This window comes from Sodiomyces alkalinus (genome assembly GCF_003711515.1).
Source record: "Sodiomyces alkalinus F11 unplaced genomic scaffold SODALscaffold_6, whole genome shotgun sequence".
Lineage (NCBI taxonomy): Eukaryota > Fungi > Ascomycota > Sordariomycetes > Glomerellales > Plectosphaerellaceae > Sodiomyces > Sodiomyces alkalinus.
This window is the reverse complement of record NW_021167084.1, coordinates 2,444,728-2,457,212: the sequence shown is the minus strand read 5'-3', so window position 1 is coordinate 2,457,212 and position 12,485 is coordinate 2,444,728. Positions and strand designations below refer to the sequence as shown.

At 53.7% G+C, this 12,485-nt stretch overlaps 5 protein-coding genes across 5 annotated transcripts in view; 2 read left to right on the top strand and 3 right to left on the bottom strand.

Annotated features, from left to right (window-relative positions):
* SODALDRAFT_312941 (hypothetical protein) overlaps positions 1 to 743 on the top strand; it is a 2,464-nt gene extending 1,721 nt beyond the window's left edge. Inside the window, exon 3 of the mRNA XM_028609215.1 lies at positions 89 to 743. Within this exon, the coding sequence (XP_028466139.1) occupies positions 89 to 534 (446 nt within the window). The 3' untranslated portion in view covers positions 535 to 743. The remainder of the gene's footprint in view (positions 1 to 88) is intronic.
* Positions 744 to 2,348: 1,605 nt separating this feature from the next.
* Positions 2,349 to 3,749, bottom strand: SODALDRAFT_324706 (hypothetical protein; the record flags this gene model as incomplete). The annotated part of the gene is made up of 3 exons (XM_028609918.1): positions 2,349 to 2,862; positions 2,997 to 3,056; positions 3,520 to 3,749. 3 exons carry the CDS (start codon positions 3,747 to 3,749, stop codon positions 2,349 to 2,351), a joined length of 804 nt encoding a protein of 267 aa, XP_028466138.1.
* A 4,019-nt stretch (positions 3,750 to 7,768) lies between these two features.
* Positions 7,769 to 8,188, top strand: SODALDRAFT_334097 (hypothetical protein). The gene has a single exon (XM_028612126.1). It carries the CDS (start codon positions 7,919 to 7,921, stop codon positions 8,147 to 8,149), a length of 231 nt encoding a protein of 76 aa, XP_028466137.1. The 5' UTR covers positions 7,769 to 7,918; the 3' UTR covers positions 8,150 to 8,188.
* Positions 8,189 to 9,028: 840 nt separating this feature from the next.
* SODALDRAFT_360693 (hypothetical protein) lies at positions 9,029 to 10,829 on the bottom strand (the record flags this gene model as incomplete). Its single annotated transcript, XM_028614300.1, has 9 exons — positions 9,029 to 9,069; positions 9,162 to 9,315; positions 9,491 to 9,572; positions 9,601 to 9,795; positions 9,874 to 9,926; positions 10,100 to 10,154; positions 10,224 to 10,315; positions 10,378 to 10,450; positions 10,528 to 10,829. The coding sequence occupies 9 exons, from the start codon at positions 10,827 to 10,829 to the stop codon at positions 9,029 to 9,031; spliced, it is 1,047 nt and encodes a 348-aa protein (XP_028466136.1).
* A 118-nt stretch (positions 10,830 to 10,947) lies between these two features.
* SODALDRAFT_324705 (hypothetical protein) lies at positions 10,948 to 12,084 on the bottom strand (the record flags this gene model as incomplete). Its single annotated transcript, XM_028609917.1, has 1 exon — positions 10,948 to 12,084. The coding sequence occupies one exon, from the start codon at positions 12,082 to 12,084 to the stop codon at positions 10,948 to 10,950; it is 1,137 nt and encodes a 378-aa protein (XP_028466135.1).
* Between the last annotated feature and the right edge of the window lie 401 nt (positions 12,085 to 12,485).

The window sequence follows — 12,485 nt, the reverse complement described above, 5'->3', positions numbered from 1 at the left end:
CAACAACAACAACAACAACAACAACAACAACAACAACAACAACAACAACAACAACAACAACAACAACAACAACAACAACAACAACAACAACAACAGCAGCAGCAGCCGCCAGCCCTCTCCTGGGCCGTTTCCGCCCCGTACACCAACGTCCTCTGGCTCGCGTACACGTACCAGTACCTGATCGGCCACTTCCGCGGCGAGAAGCGCGACGTCGCCGCCTGGCGCCGCGAGACGGCCCAGCTGTGGCGGCACCTCAACCCGGACGCGAAACCCGGCACGCCCGTCTTCGGCTGCGCGGCCGACGTGGTCCGCTTCGCCGTCGAGGCCGGCTGGTTGACCGAGTCCCAGGTCATGGGCGGCGCCGCCGCCGACGGGTCGTACCTCGTCGAGAGGGAGGATAGCATCATCCTGCCTCGGGATGAGGTGGGCCAGGGAAAGGTCGAGGGTGTTCCTGGGGAGGATATCGACGCGGTGGGGCCGACGAGAGTCTGTCGGTCGCTGAGGAGTAGGAAGGTTGCCAAGTCCGGGTCATGACAGGCCTTTCGGGGGATTTTTATATCTGCATTTCTAACGAAATATGTAAAACATCAACTGTATACAATGGGAAACATGGGGCGCATTGTTTGTTACCGTTGCGGGTCTGGTACGATGCTTGCTTCTTCTGCTTTTTACATTCACCGGCATCGCGTTGATACTGGGATAGATTCAGATAGATGATTAGATGCCTGGCATAAATACCCCTGAATACCAGATTCTTTCTCACTTGTTCTCCTTCACGGTCATGCCGGACAGGGTGACCCCTATACGTCCAGAAATTGGACACACTTCTTTGCTGCTTGGTTGGTGGTAGTAATATGATATATTCATTTGCTCATACAAAAATGTATATATTCAGATTCATTAGATACAGGGTGCCATAAACAAGCAGCCCCTATGAGTAAGTACAGTGGCATGATATCGTGTTGGTCATAGTCAAGCCATAAGCAGACGTTCATACGAATCCATTGCTGACGCTAATGCCATTGGTTCTGTTGTTCCCAGCCCCCCTTGATAATCCCTCCCTCATTATATGCTGAATGCTGTAAGATGCCGTATCACTCTCCAAACTCCGCACGAGAGGGGGCGGGGAGGAAAGGTAAAAAGGTAAAATGAAAAATGAGAAAAAAAGAAGGAAAAATGAAAAATAAAAAAATAAAAAAGAGGAGAAAAGAAGACACCCAAAATCTCACCAAACCCATGTAAATCTGGACTGGGCCACCAAACTTTTCGTACGGTTCAAAAAGACCGCGGATACGAGTCCCAATCCAAGGCGCCACTCATCCGGCAAGCTGGTTTACTCTGTAAACCCGAGAGATTGTTTCCTGCAAAACAATCCATGGCATGATTCGCCAGCGCCCAGCAGAACTTCCAGTCTGTTCCAGTCGGACATGGAAAGCCGTGATAGATAATATATGCTCCCAGTCACATCACCCCCCCTCTCAGTAGCTGCGAGCTAGTCGGGGATTCATCGATAAGGCGGAGAAGCCAATGGGAAGAGTTCGTTGCAGCCGAGGCAACCCGGTTGTCTTCTCCCCTTTGACGGGGCGATTTGCCCGCATGAATGAATCCCTGGTAGTCGCGCGTTGAGAGCCAGCATAAAGGGCGTTCCGTGTCACCTCCGACTTGATCGCTCGCTTAGCTGGGAGAACAAGGGAGGATCGGGTAAATCGAAAAGAGGGCGGCATGCGAGCGAGAGCCTGATGCTGCATTGGGTGGTCGGCTGGTACCGTCTTCGATATCCTAGGGAACGGGATCACTGGAGGGGGGTATCCTAGATGCAGGTTGCATAAATTGGTGTTGCGCCCCGCGTTTTTGATCCCCACGGACGGTTTAGCTCGGGGGGTGGGCAAGGAGCTATCTGGCGCTAACCCCGCGTCGGGGCGGGGGCTTGATCACCGACAGGTCCCGATTCGCAATCTGGGTAAAAAAAAAAGAAAAGAAAAAAAAAAGGCCTGGAGCTGAGCCTGGCGAGCGTGGGGTGGTGCTACCACGGCATGCGACGAAAGTTCCCGGGAAGAGGGGGAAAAAAGGGGGGGAATAGGGGGAAATCAGGCCTTGCATCGCCCGCCCCCCTTCCCCCCCAAAAAATCAAACTGCTTGTCCCCCACCACGACTTGCCCCAATCAAGGGCTCGTAGTTCGGGGGAAAAGAGAGTCTTGCGTAAAAAAAAAGCATCTTGGCCATGCTTCCTGTGATCGCCATGATCGCCAGCCGTGGCCACACGGATCCCATGTGACACCCGGTCACGTCGACCTTCCTGTTCACCATCTCACCCGTTCACCAGCCTGGCGGCTTAGCGGCTTAGCGGCTTAGCGTCCCACCATAGGGGTGACCAGCTCGATGCTCTTGGGTCTTGCATAGCCCGTGGGTCGTCTGGTGGGCAACGGGCGGTCCATGCCACCGGCGCCAGAACTGTATGGCAGACCATGGCCCGTCGCGGTCCAGCCCGCCTCATAGGCCGAACAGGAGGTCGTGCTGCCCCCTACGCGGCCGTACGACGTGCTTGGGCTGGTCCCGCCGCTTCTGGCGAAAGGCCATAGGCTTGATTGGGCCGATAAGGAAGAAGAAGGAGGGCTCGATGCCCCTACGTTCAGTGACCTCAGCGCCGAGATGGCAGACGTGTGGTAATGACTGGTCCCGTTGTCCCGCGCGAGGGGTGGATGGAAGTAGTTCGAATCTGGTCGTGATGGGGATGCACGAGGGATGATGTCTCGATGCTCGGGGATTTCCTCCGCATACAGAGCGTGGGTCGTACTATTATGACCGTACAGTTCGTGTCTCGTTTCGCCAATCGGGGATGATGTCTGGTCGCACTTGCGGCATCTGAGAAACAAATTAGCAACCAGGCTCCCGATTAGAAGGGTGGTGAAATCGTGATTAGGGACTGCAAAAGGGAGGGGCGGGAGGCGAGCGTGTCGACAAGGAAGTCCCCGGGAGGGACACTTAGACGGACTTACGCTTCGGAGCAGTAGAGGTGCTTCTCATCATGTGGCAGGAATTGTTTCTCGCAGGTCATACTGTGAGACCATCTTGTCAGTATGCCACTCTCAGGTGATGCAGGAACGATTGGGGGGGGGACTCCGTATCAAGGGTGGGGCAAGGCCGGTGCCATTAGGAGAAGGGGGGAAAGGGGGGAAAGGGGGGGTGTTACGCCGTCGCCAGGCACACTTGAGATACTCGGCGCCTCTCAGGTGACAATGCAACTGTCCAAAAAGGGCAATGCTGCTGCATCGAGCCAGCAGCCGGGGGCACAAAAGCAAGTAAGATCGGGTAGCGGCATGGTGGTTGCGGGGTGGGGGGCTGGGTGCTAGCTTGAGGCCAAGAAAGTCGAGCAGGGTCGCATTGCCCAGTGGCCCCCTTCAAGGCGCCGTGCTGGCTGGGGAAACGGACGAGGGCTTTTGGCATAGCTTCGTAGACGAGGGGACGGGGGATTTCGAGGAGCACCAGCTGAAAAAAAGGGAGAGGACGTTTCAAACATACCAGTATTGAGGGAAGCTCTCCCGCTCGTCATACCACGACTCCTGCCAGTCCCGTTCCCTATCCTTGGGGTTCCTCCCCAGCTTCTGAACAGCTACCGGGGTGGTCCTCCTGGACAAGCTAGTAGTAGGGCGCTTGAGTCGAGTGGGATCTGTTGCTGTGACGGCCTTCCGCACATCCGTCATGGACGTGTTGGCCAGGCCATGGCCAGACTTCCTGCGGTGGTGATGCATTGGTGGCGGCGACTGTCGGACTCTGCGACAGTTGGATGATAAATGACGGCAGAAGAGTAGGCAAGCCCAATTTTGAGGGGGAGGGGAGGCCCTCTCTCCGGCCGGTTGAATGTCCTAAAGTCGATGGGAAACCCAGGAAAAGACGGGGTTTATTGAGGTACGTTGGATGGTCGTCCAGGGACCGGAAAGGTAACTAGTCTGCTAGCCGATGGTGCGGAATACTGCACAGCAAAGTGAGATAAAAGTCGAGGAGATATAGAGGGCGAGCAAAGCAGGATTCTTCCTGTCAAGCGAATTCGTACGAAGGAGAAAGAAGTGTGTGAAAAATGGGTGAGGGTAGAACAGCGAATATGAAGAGGACGGAAATTCTTTCCGGAATAACCGAGCTGTAGTCGTCCAAGGTAACTATCGCTTGCAGATGCGAGCGTTTGTGCGTCTTGGGGGGGGGGGGGGGGGTTTCCTTTCTTCGGCGTGTCGTTGAAGGAATGGGTTGGTTGGCTGCAGGATATGGTGTGTGGTTTCCCCCCAAGAGCCCAGGGAGGCAGCCTGGTCGCTGACTGGCCAATTGCGGTATGGGATGTGGATGGTGTGACGCAGTGAAAATTTTCCTTTTCGATGAACCAAAGAGCCTAGAGCTCTGATCCTCGTGGTTGGTGCAGTGGGTTGCTGACGGTTGTCGTGGCCGTGGCGCAGGTGTTGGCGACTCCTCTGGTGGGGTTGAAAGGAATAATTGGCCGAACTGATGAAGTGACAGAATGGTGGTGCTCTGCGGGCTGGAGGCCAAAGCGTGAGGGCAATGGGGATAATAGAAATACGAATGGGAGAGTGGAATGAGAAGCAAGCAAGGGGAAAGCCCGTAAAACTAGTGATCGACGTCGTGTAAGAGGATTGAGCGAAAGGGGATGGGGAAGAGATAGAGAGCCCAACACAACAACAGAGTGGTGTCACGCCGACGATCGATTGGTGAAGCTGGTCGATCGACCACCTCAGTCAGGGTGGATCGTGTAAGTGATAATAGTGCGAATATGTACACGGATGTGTTAGGCGATGAGCAGCACGGCGTGGCGGGGCTGCGTGGTCCAGAGAATTTTAGGGTGCCGTGCTGATCTGATGGACGGAGTTACGATAAGGGCGAGCCTCAACCGCAACTTAACGAAAAGCGAAGCGGGCAAGGTACGTTAATAGCTTTGCTATCAGGGTCGGTCGGGGTTTGACCGGTCGGCGCCGAAAGCGGACCCTTCCCTTCACTGGGCTGACTGGGGTCCAGGGGGTCGTGCTAGTGGGCTCTACTCCGCAGTGAGGGCCCAATCAACAGCTGTCCCTGGGGTCACCTTGGCGAATGACTGGTTAGTCGTGCCTGGATGCGTCACCGTTCCCGTGTGGATACGCTCGCTCGTATGATCTCCAAACCCTGGGGATCACGATAGGACGACGAGGGGTGGGATCAAGTATCCGTAACTTGATCTTGGGTGCCAACTGCCGAGATGCGTATTCGTGGACAGACCGAGACGTTGCCCGGTATCGTTGTAAGTTCGCTTTCGGTACGAAGGGAGCAACGTGGGGGTGTTGGGCGAACCGGATCCGGCAGATACAGGGGAGGACCGGTAAAGCAGATCGATGAAAGCCCTCAATGAACAAGGGGAGAGCGAGGGAGAGAGTTTTTTTCCTCTTTCTCTTTTCTTTGTCTTTTCCTTCTCTTTTCTTTTTGGTTGTCCAAAGCCCGTCCGTCGAGTCGACTTGGGCCACGGAATGAAAGGATATTCGGAAGCGATCTGACAAGAAACGAGGACGAAGTGAACGGTCGAAAAGGCAGCCGAGAGTCACGTTTCTCAGGCTTCCTCGTCGCAAGATGCGGCAGACCTGGGAAAGGGTTGCTAGATATACAAATATGTACATCCAGCTTTGTCAATGTGTCGAAAGGCTGTGTTTCGCTGATGTCGACGGGCTGGCACTGTGCTTCGAAGCTTCAAGGATATGGCCTATCAGACACATAGCCGTACAACGTACGTTGTACTCCGCTACTGCTTCAAGATCTGTGACCAGTCTGGAAAATCCCTGTCCTTGCAAAAGGCGGGGTGCTTGGGAAGCCTTGGGAGGGTGCAGGTGGCGGGAGGTAACACCCACCAGCAACAAGATGCCAAGGATGATATATGATGTGTGTGCGCGCGTCGACTGCGTTATGACCTTTCCGCCTGCATGGAAGTAGTATGTGCACGTAATGGGAATAGGAAGGTGGCCGTGGTCCCCGTCCGTCGGTACAGTGGCTTCACTAAGGTATGAGAGTGGGAGCGAGAGGGGAGCGAGTCGGAAATTTTGGAGGAAAAACTGGATCGTAGCGCTGGCCCTGAATGTGAAGCTGCTATCTGAAATATGTCGGGGGACGAGTGGTGCTTTAAAATGGACTGACTTGCCTCTGCTCATTGACCTATGTGTGCTTATGTTTCTGTTAGGTATTGGGTATTGCATTATTTCGCCGACCCGTACTGTGTATGTGTACGTGTAGGTACACTGAAGCTGCGCTGTCATGTACGAAGTAATTACAACGTAAAGGCTCCAGGCATCTATGCGTCTTTCATTGGACCTAGACCTTAGCAAAGGCAGGGAGGTGTCTCCGACTTCTACGGAGTAGGTGCGATGGGCCAGAGATGATGCAATCTTCCCCCATCCCCCCCAAAACAAGTACCTTACCTTACCTAATGTAACATAGGTACCTTAGGTCAGGTACATAAGGTACCAATCAGTGTATGCGTACCTCTGCTGTCTGCACGGGTTACGAAGTACCTTACTTCGTAAGGTAGGAATGTTCACTGGCCGTTCGGCTGTTCTGGAAGAAAGCTTTCATGCAGGCACCCAGGCATAAGGCATAATGGACCAAGACGGCGCAGCTTATGAAACGCAGGAAGGTCTTCGTGCAAGGGATCCGTCAGAAAAAAAGGTCAAAGTAGGAGCGGGATCTGGGTGAGGCCATTAATTAATAACGTCAGGGATTACGAATATTCACTCATGGCCCTGGTTCATACCTTGTTAGGTACCTTAATAAGAGCCCCTTTTTTTACCCCAAGATTAGCGCAGATCTAGCGTCTTGCCAGGCACCAGGAGAGGGGAGAGACAGATCAACAACTTCATTTGCTCTTCGCATCGATTAGTCGATTGGTTACGTGACCAAACATTCAGATAATTAACTCCCGATTAACCGACCGAACTTGATCCGACCGCTAAACACCGGGCAGAAGACATCACACAACAGCATCCGACCTGATGTCGTACATTGCCAGCCACGTAGGTAATTTGCACTTCTATTACCTTTCCCCCGACATCTGGCCTTCCCCCCCTTTTACTACCCTGATGGCATGCCATGCATGCTATGCAGTACTTGATCCAACAAACACCCATGCTGTCATCAAGGTGCTCGCCGTGTGCATGCAACGAAGAGTTTTGCGGTGTACGACAGGAAGACTAACCAGCAGCATCGACCCTCTTGCCCATTGTCCACTCCGATGGGCTCCGAAGTAAAGAGGAAACAAACCTTGAGGGCTATCCGTACTTACCCAACTTGCTTCGCTCCGCAGCGAACAGCGAACACTCCTCAATAAGGTAGGGGTGGGTTAGCCTAACCTCAGCCAGGACGGGAAGATGTCTCAGCTGAATTGCGTGATTGGCGGTCGGAGTGCTATACGGACGGCTAGATTTTTAGTCTTTCTTGTTTCTGTACATACCTTGAGGTATTATGTTTCTTTCTTTCGTTCTCGGCCTGGTCGACTCGACTACATGTACACGTGTAGTTCGCAAGATGCAAAGAGAATGACGAGCGCTAAAATTATAGCGACACCCACTGGAGCCGGTTTCGGCCCTCCAATTGTGCGCCCGTGTCGTCTTTGATGATGTGGCTGAAGATGAGAACGAGCGAGTTGGATATTGAGGACAATCCCGAACGCCCAACTTCTTCGTATTAACAAGTCGATCGTGTCCGAAGTGCTGCTTTAATGCTTATATATGAAGACGAAAAAGATTGGGATATATACGTAACTCCTTGATTTCAACACTTGCATCCCATCCGCTCTCACAATATAGCACCGCTATCGCTAGCACTACCAGAATAACCCCCCTAATCACTGCAGATATCACTATCGCCACCATCACTTTACCGCACCGACGAAACCACAATCAACATGCGTCCTAGTCAATCCCTCGCGTTCCTTATCACCCTGGTGATGGCAGCTATGGTTGGCGCCCTCCCCCCACCGCCGGGCAGCAATCGCATCCTTATGCAGCCTGGACAGACCCTCGAGGACCGGATGCTGAGGGCCGAGCCTGTGCTCCGCGCAAACGAACACGGCAAGGCACTCAAAAAACGGTTTGTCATAAAATCCGGAAAAATCTACGGGCCCAAGGGGATATAGACAGCAAATGCAAATCCGCATCAGTTGGTCGACTGGTTGCGGATGCTCACATGTCAGGGGGGCGGATGCTTTCAGGAGGGCAAGTTTAGGTTTAGGGCTCTTTAGGGTATCACGGCGGGCTTGGGCCCAGGTTTGCAGGGACATACACCTGTAGCAGATTACCAGTGAGTGAGCAAAAGTTTCGGGATAACCTAAAGTAGAATGCTTCGAACCTTTTGGGGAACACTTTTCTATTAGGGCAAAACCCATAGTATATTGCAAAAGTAACGAATCACCGGATCTTTAAAATATACCGAAATTATTGCTCACCCACTATAGGTATCCTGTGACGGAGCTTTACAGAACGCCACATACTGATTCTTGGGCTATGAGACCGGATTACCTGTTCCGTTTGGGCCTACAGGCTACGGGTTACGGTATTTGGTAAGGTAGTTTTCCTTTTGCGGAATGAATGCCAAAAACGATCTTCACGTGAGTTCTCTTTTCTGGTAATCGCCTTTCTTCGGCAATAATAAACTCATCTATGAACTTCCTCGCATCTTGCGTGTCCAGGGGGTCCTCGGTCGGCCGTGAGAGCGTGGGGGGGCTGTGGGGCCTGGGGGGGCTCCCTGGGAAATAACGCTGAATATCATCTCTCACCACCTACCTGTGTGGTTACAGTTCATACATCGTACATATTAAGCCGACGGGCTATGCGACGACACTTGTGGCTTCCCCCCCTGACTTCCCCACGATACGATGATTTCCTACAAGTCATCCATGCACACCGTCACCCAATGCCATACGGATTCTGCTCTGATGCAGAAGAAGTTGCCATCGTGGGGGTCCGTCGAGGGTTATCCCAATCTATTTCTGTGCGGATACCACGTAAAGCCAGCTTCATGCAGTGGCGGCGGATTGCGACTTGATCGGGTCCCCGTCTCGGAAGCCGAGTCAATGACACGATAATCAACAAGTACGCCACTACCCATCTTACTGGGTTGTCTGCTGTCTCCTTTTGAATGGGGGACACAGCCATGGCGAATTACATCCCTCGTGACTCCCGTTAAGCCGTCGATGCGCCCGCACGAGAGACGACGACCTACATAAGGTACGGAGTACGGCTTGGCGATATCTGAGGAGCGAGCGCATTCGCGATAGACGGCGGGCGCAGAATTAATGGACCCCTGGCATCTTTTTAAAGTGTACATTCCAGGCTCAAGTTCACCGGATCTAAGCAAAGCTTATCACCTTTCCGTACGGCTAGACTACTTTAGCGGTGTTAAAATAGGCAACATCCCACCTTCTTTTCGGATAACATCGGGCGTCAAGTCAAGTTGGGGCAGACGGGAGTGAGTCAACCGTCAAGTCAACCCTCGATACATCCGGCATCGCCTGAATGGAGGACACGGCGAAGATAACGCTCCGACATATTCCCCACCCTCTTTCAAGCCATACACAGCGATACACACAGATTCAACCACTTCGTCGACAATTCCCGACAAAGCCAGGAGGGCAGGTGGCCGGCGAGCCAATGCAAGACAGCAAGCCTGCCTATTTCGTAGCCTGTAGGTGGGAAGAGGAGAGGGCCGAGAGCACCCGGCATAACTGGGTCCTGCGACTTGTCAAACACATCAACGCCCCCCTTCCTTGATTTGGGCCCGGTGCTCATTTCGAGAGAGCCACATACATAGAGCACATACATACACAACACATTGTCACATACATACATACATACAACATACTCCTGACTGCCGACCGACATCAGGGTCCATTCTCGGATGCACCGGAGAAACACCTGGAACAGCCTGTGATATCATAATCCTACCCTTATAATTCCACGGCCGATTCACAGCGGACCCTACGGGCGGATACCAGATCGAGTCGACTGCAGAATATGACCCCCCGCAGAAAGCTATTCTCAAACTTGGCATGTCTAGGAAGTGATTAGCGACTCCTATCGTCTTGCACGCTGAACCTACAACCGCCGCGGATCGTTTTATCCATGCTACGTGAGCCATCGTCACTTTCAACACCCTCCGAGACTTAGAGCTATTGACTGTTGAAGAATTCCCCAAGTCTATCTTAACCTGACGCTATTTCCCATGCCAAGGCATCGTGTATCTGTAAGGGGAACTTGAGTAGGTTGAGGCGTGTACCCTGTAAGCTGCTTTCACCAAAGGTAGTCTACATTCCAGCTCTGCATGGCTTCCCGTCGTCCACGAGGGATGTCATTGTCTCATTCCCACGTGGTAGCCTCTGTCGATTGCCTCACTTCCTACCAGCACTGCAGTCCCATACTTGACGTTAACCTTGAAGACCCTCACAGATGTACGGCATACCGACGGAAAGAAGAAGTGGTACCCATTTCCCTGACAGGAAAGATTAAAACAAGCCACGTCGAGGCGCTCGTCCTTAGTGGAACACCTTCTGAGTCCACAATGCCGCTCGCGCGCGAGTCGCAGCTGTGTCTGTCAACCCAATGTTCGGTTTCTGTTGTTGAGGACTGGCAGGTCGCTATTGGTACCAGAATATGAAGAAGCTGAACTAGGATCACCAGCGCATCGACGAGAGTCTTTTCTTGATTTGCTAGGTTACTCCTCGAATGGTCAGGAGCAGCAGCTTCACGAGATAGTGCGACCGTAAGAATTGCACGACGAGTAGATGATGATGGGACCAAGCAGATGAGACGGGTGATCATGGGTATCCGTCAAAACACGCTCAATTCGTGTAAAAATGCCGGCCCAAAGCCGTTGGGTATATAGTCATCCGTCTTCTTCCCGCAGTGTACTCATCGATATCAGACGCCCCCCCAAGCTCTAATCAGTCGTCCGATGAAATTCCTCAACAATGAGAGATTTCAGGCTCTCTAGGCTGCGATGGACGCTCACCAGGCCGGCTTTGTCTACGACGAGAGCCGTAGGTAGGCGGCTCAAGAACTCGTCAGACCAAGGGTCCAACTCGACGTGGGCTTGGACGCCCCAGTAACCCGCCGCCAGGCCGATATGGAGATACTTCCGCATGGCCTCCAGCTCACGGGCATGGGCGGACAAGACGAGACCCAGTCCGCACAGATGCGAGCCCAGCTCCACGCCAGCGCCCGCGAGCCGTATGCGGAGGTTGTGCATGAACTCCAGGAGCTGGAGACCATCTTCGGCGCCCGTCGTGAGGGCCATGATGGCCTCGGCAAGTTGCTCCGTGGACGCGCTCAGCGCGACGAGCCCGGCCTCCGTTTCCATGGCCGAGACGACGAGTCGCCTCCATCGGAAGAAGTCCGGCCAGTGGACCCCCTCGCCTTGCGGACCCAGCCGTTCCTGCAGGGACGCCGCGTCCGGGTACGTCTTGGGTGCGATTTGCGATTGCCGGTGCAGCAGCCAGTCTAGGAGACGCTCTTCGTCCCTAGACGCGGTGGTAGGGATGGCGTTCTGCCGGAGGACCACCCGGAGAGCGCGCCGCGCCTGTGGATCCGCGTCGGGGCCCTGCGGGTCTGCGTTTTCGGTAGCGTGCCTCGCGGGTTCGGGTTGGGTCGGGAGCCCCAGAACGGCGGCCGTCATGATGTCTAGGTCGTTGACGCGCCACTTCCGGGAGCTCTGATCGCCCGTGACGCTGGCGAACTTGGACTGCGCCAACTTGAAGACCGGCTTGAACTCATAGGCGGCTCGCTTGAGGGCGTCACGCGTGGGGTTCGTAGCCCAATTGTCCTTGTGACGGGCCTCGTCCGATTCATCGTAGGGTCGCACATGCTTGCTTTCGTACGCGTCGAGGTCAAGCAGCAAGTTCGACGCCGCAAATGGTTTCCACGACGGAGGTGTGGGGGCCGGTTGTCGCGGTTTCCAAGGGCTGAGGGCGATGCGTCCCGAACGTGAAGTTCCGCGACGGGGCATGAGAAGGTGCTGTGAAGAGTGGAAGCTCGCGACCTGGACGTGGCCCGCCCTAGGAAGGCCTGGGGGTCGCATTGTGGAAGTAATGCAAGGTTCTAAGTCCCATGGCTCAGTTCATCACAAAGAAAAGCGGTATCGCGAAAACATTTCACAGTCTAATCAAATGTTCCATTCAATTCCGTTGACCGGGTTTGCGAAGTGAGAGCGACGACAGGGGGACGTGATAGTAGTAGGTTCTTGTGGAGGGAAATCACGTGGAGGATGACTAGGAAAGAGGTGCCAAGCCACTTTTAGTCAGCCGGTTAGAAGACGCTGACGAAAGTCTCACGTCTGCCATCTTGGTACCTCTTCCAAGAAACTAACCTCTCAAACCACGACGCCGTTCATGTCAACAACGATCTCGCAGCGCTTATCAACCGCATTTCTATGAACATCAAAATCACTTTACCATACGAATAGTTGCAGTCGAAATTTCA

What these genes read in the sequence shown, in the direction of transcription:
- SODALDRAFT_334097 (XM_028612126.1), top strand. Translation starts at nt 7,919, where the DNA reads ATGCGTCCTAGTCAATCCCTCGCGTTCCTTATCACCCTGGTGATGGCA.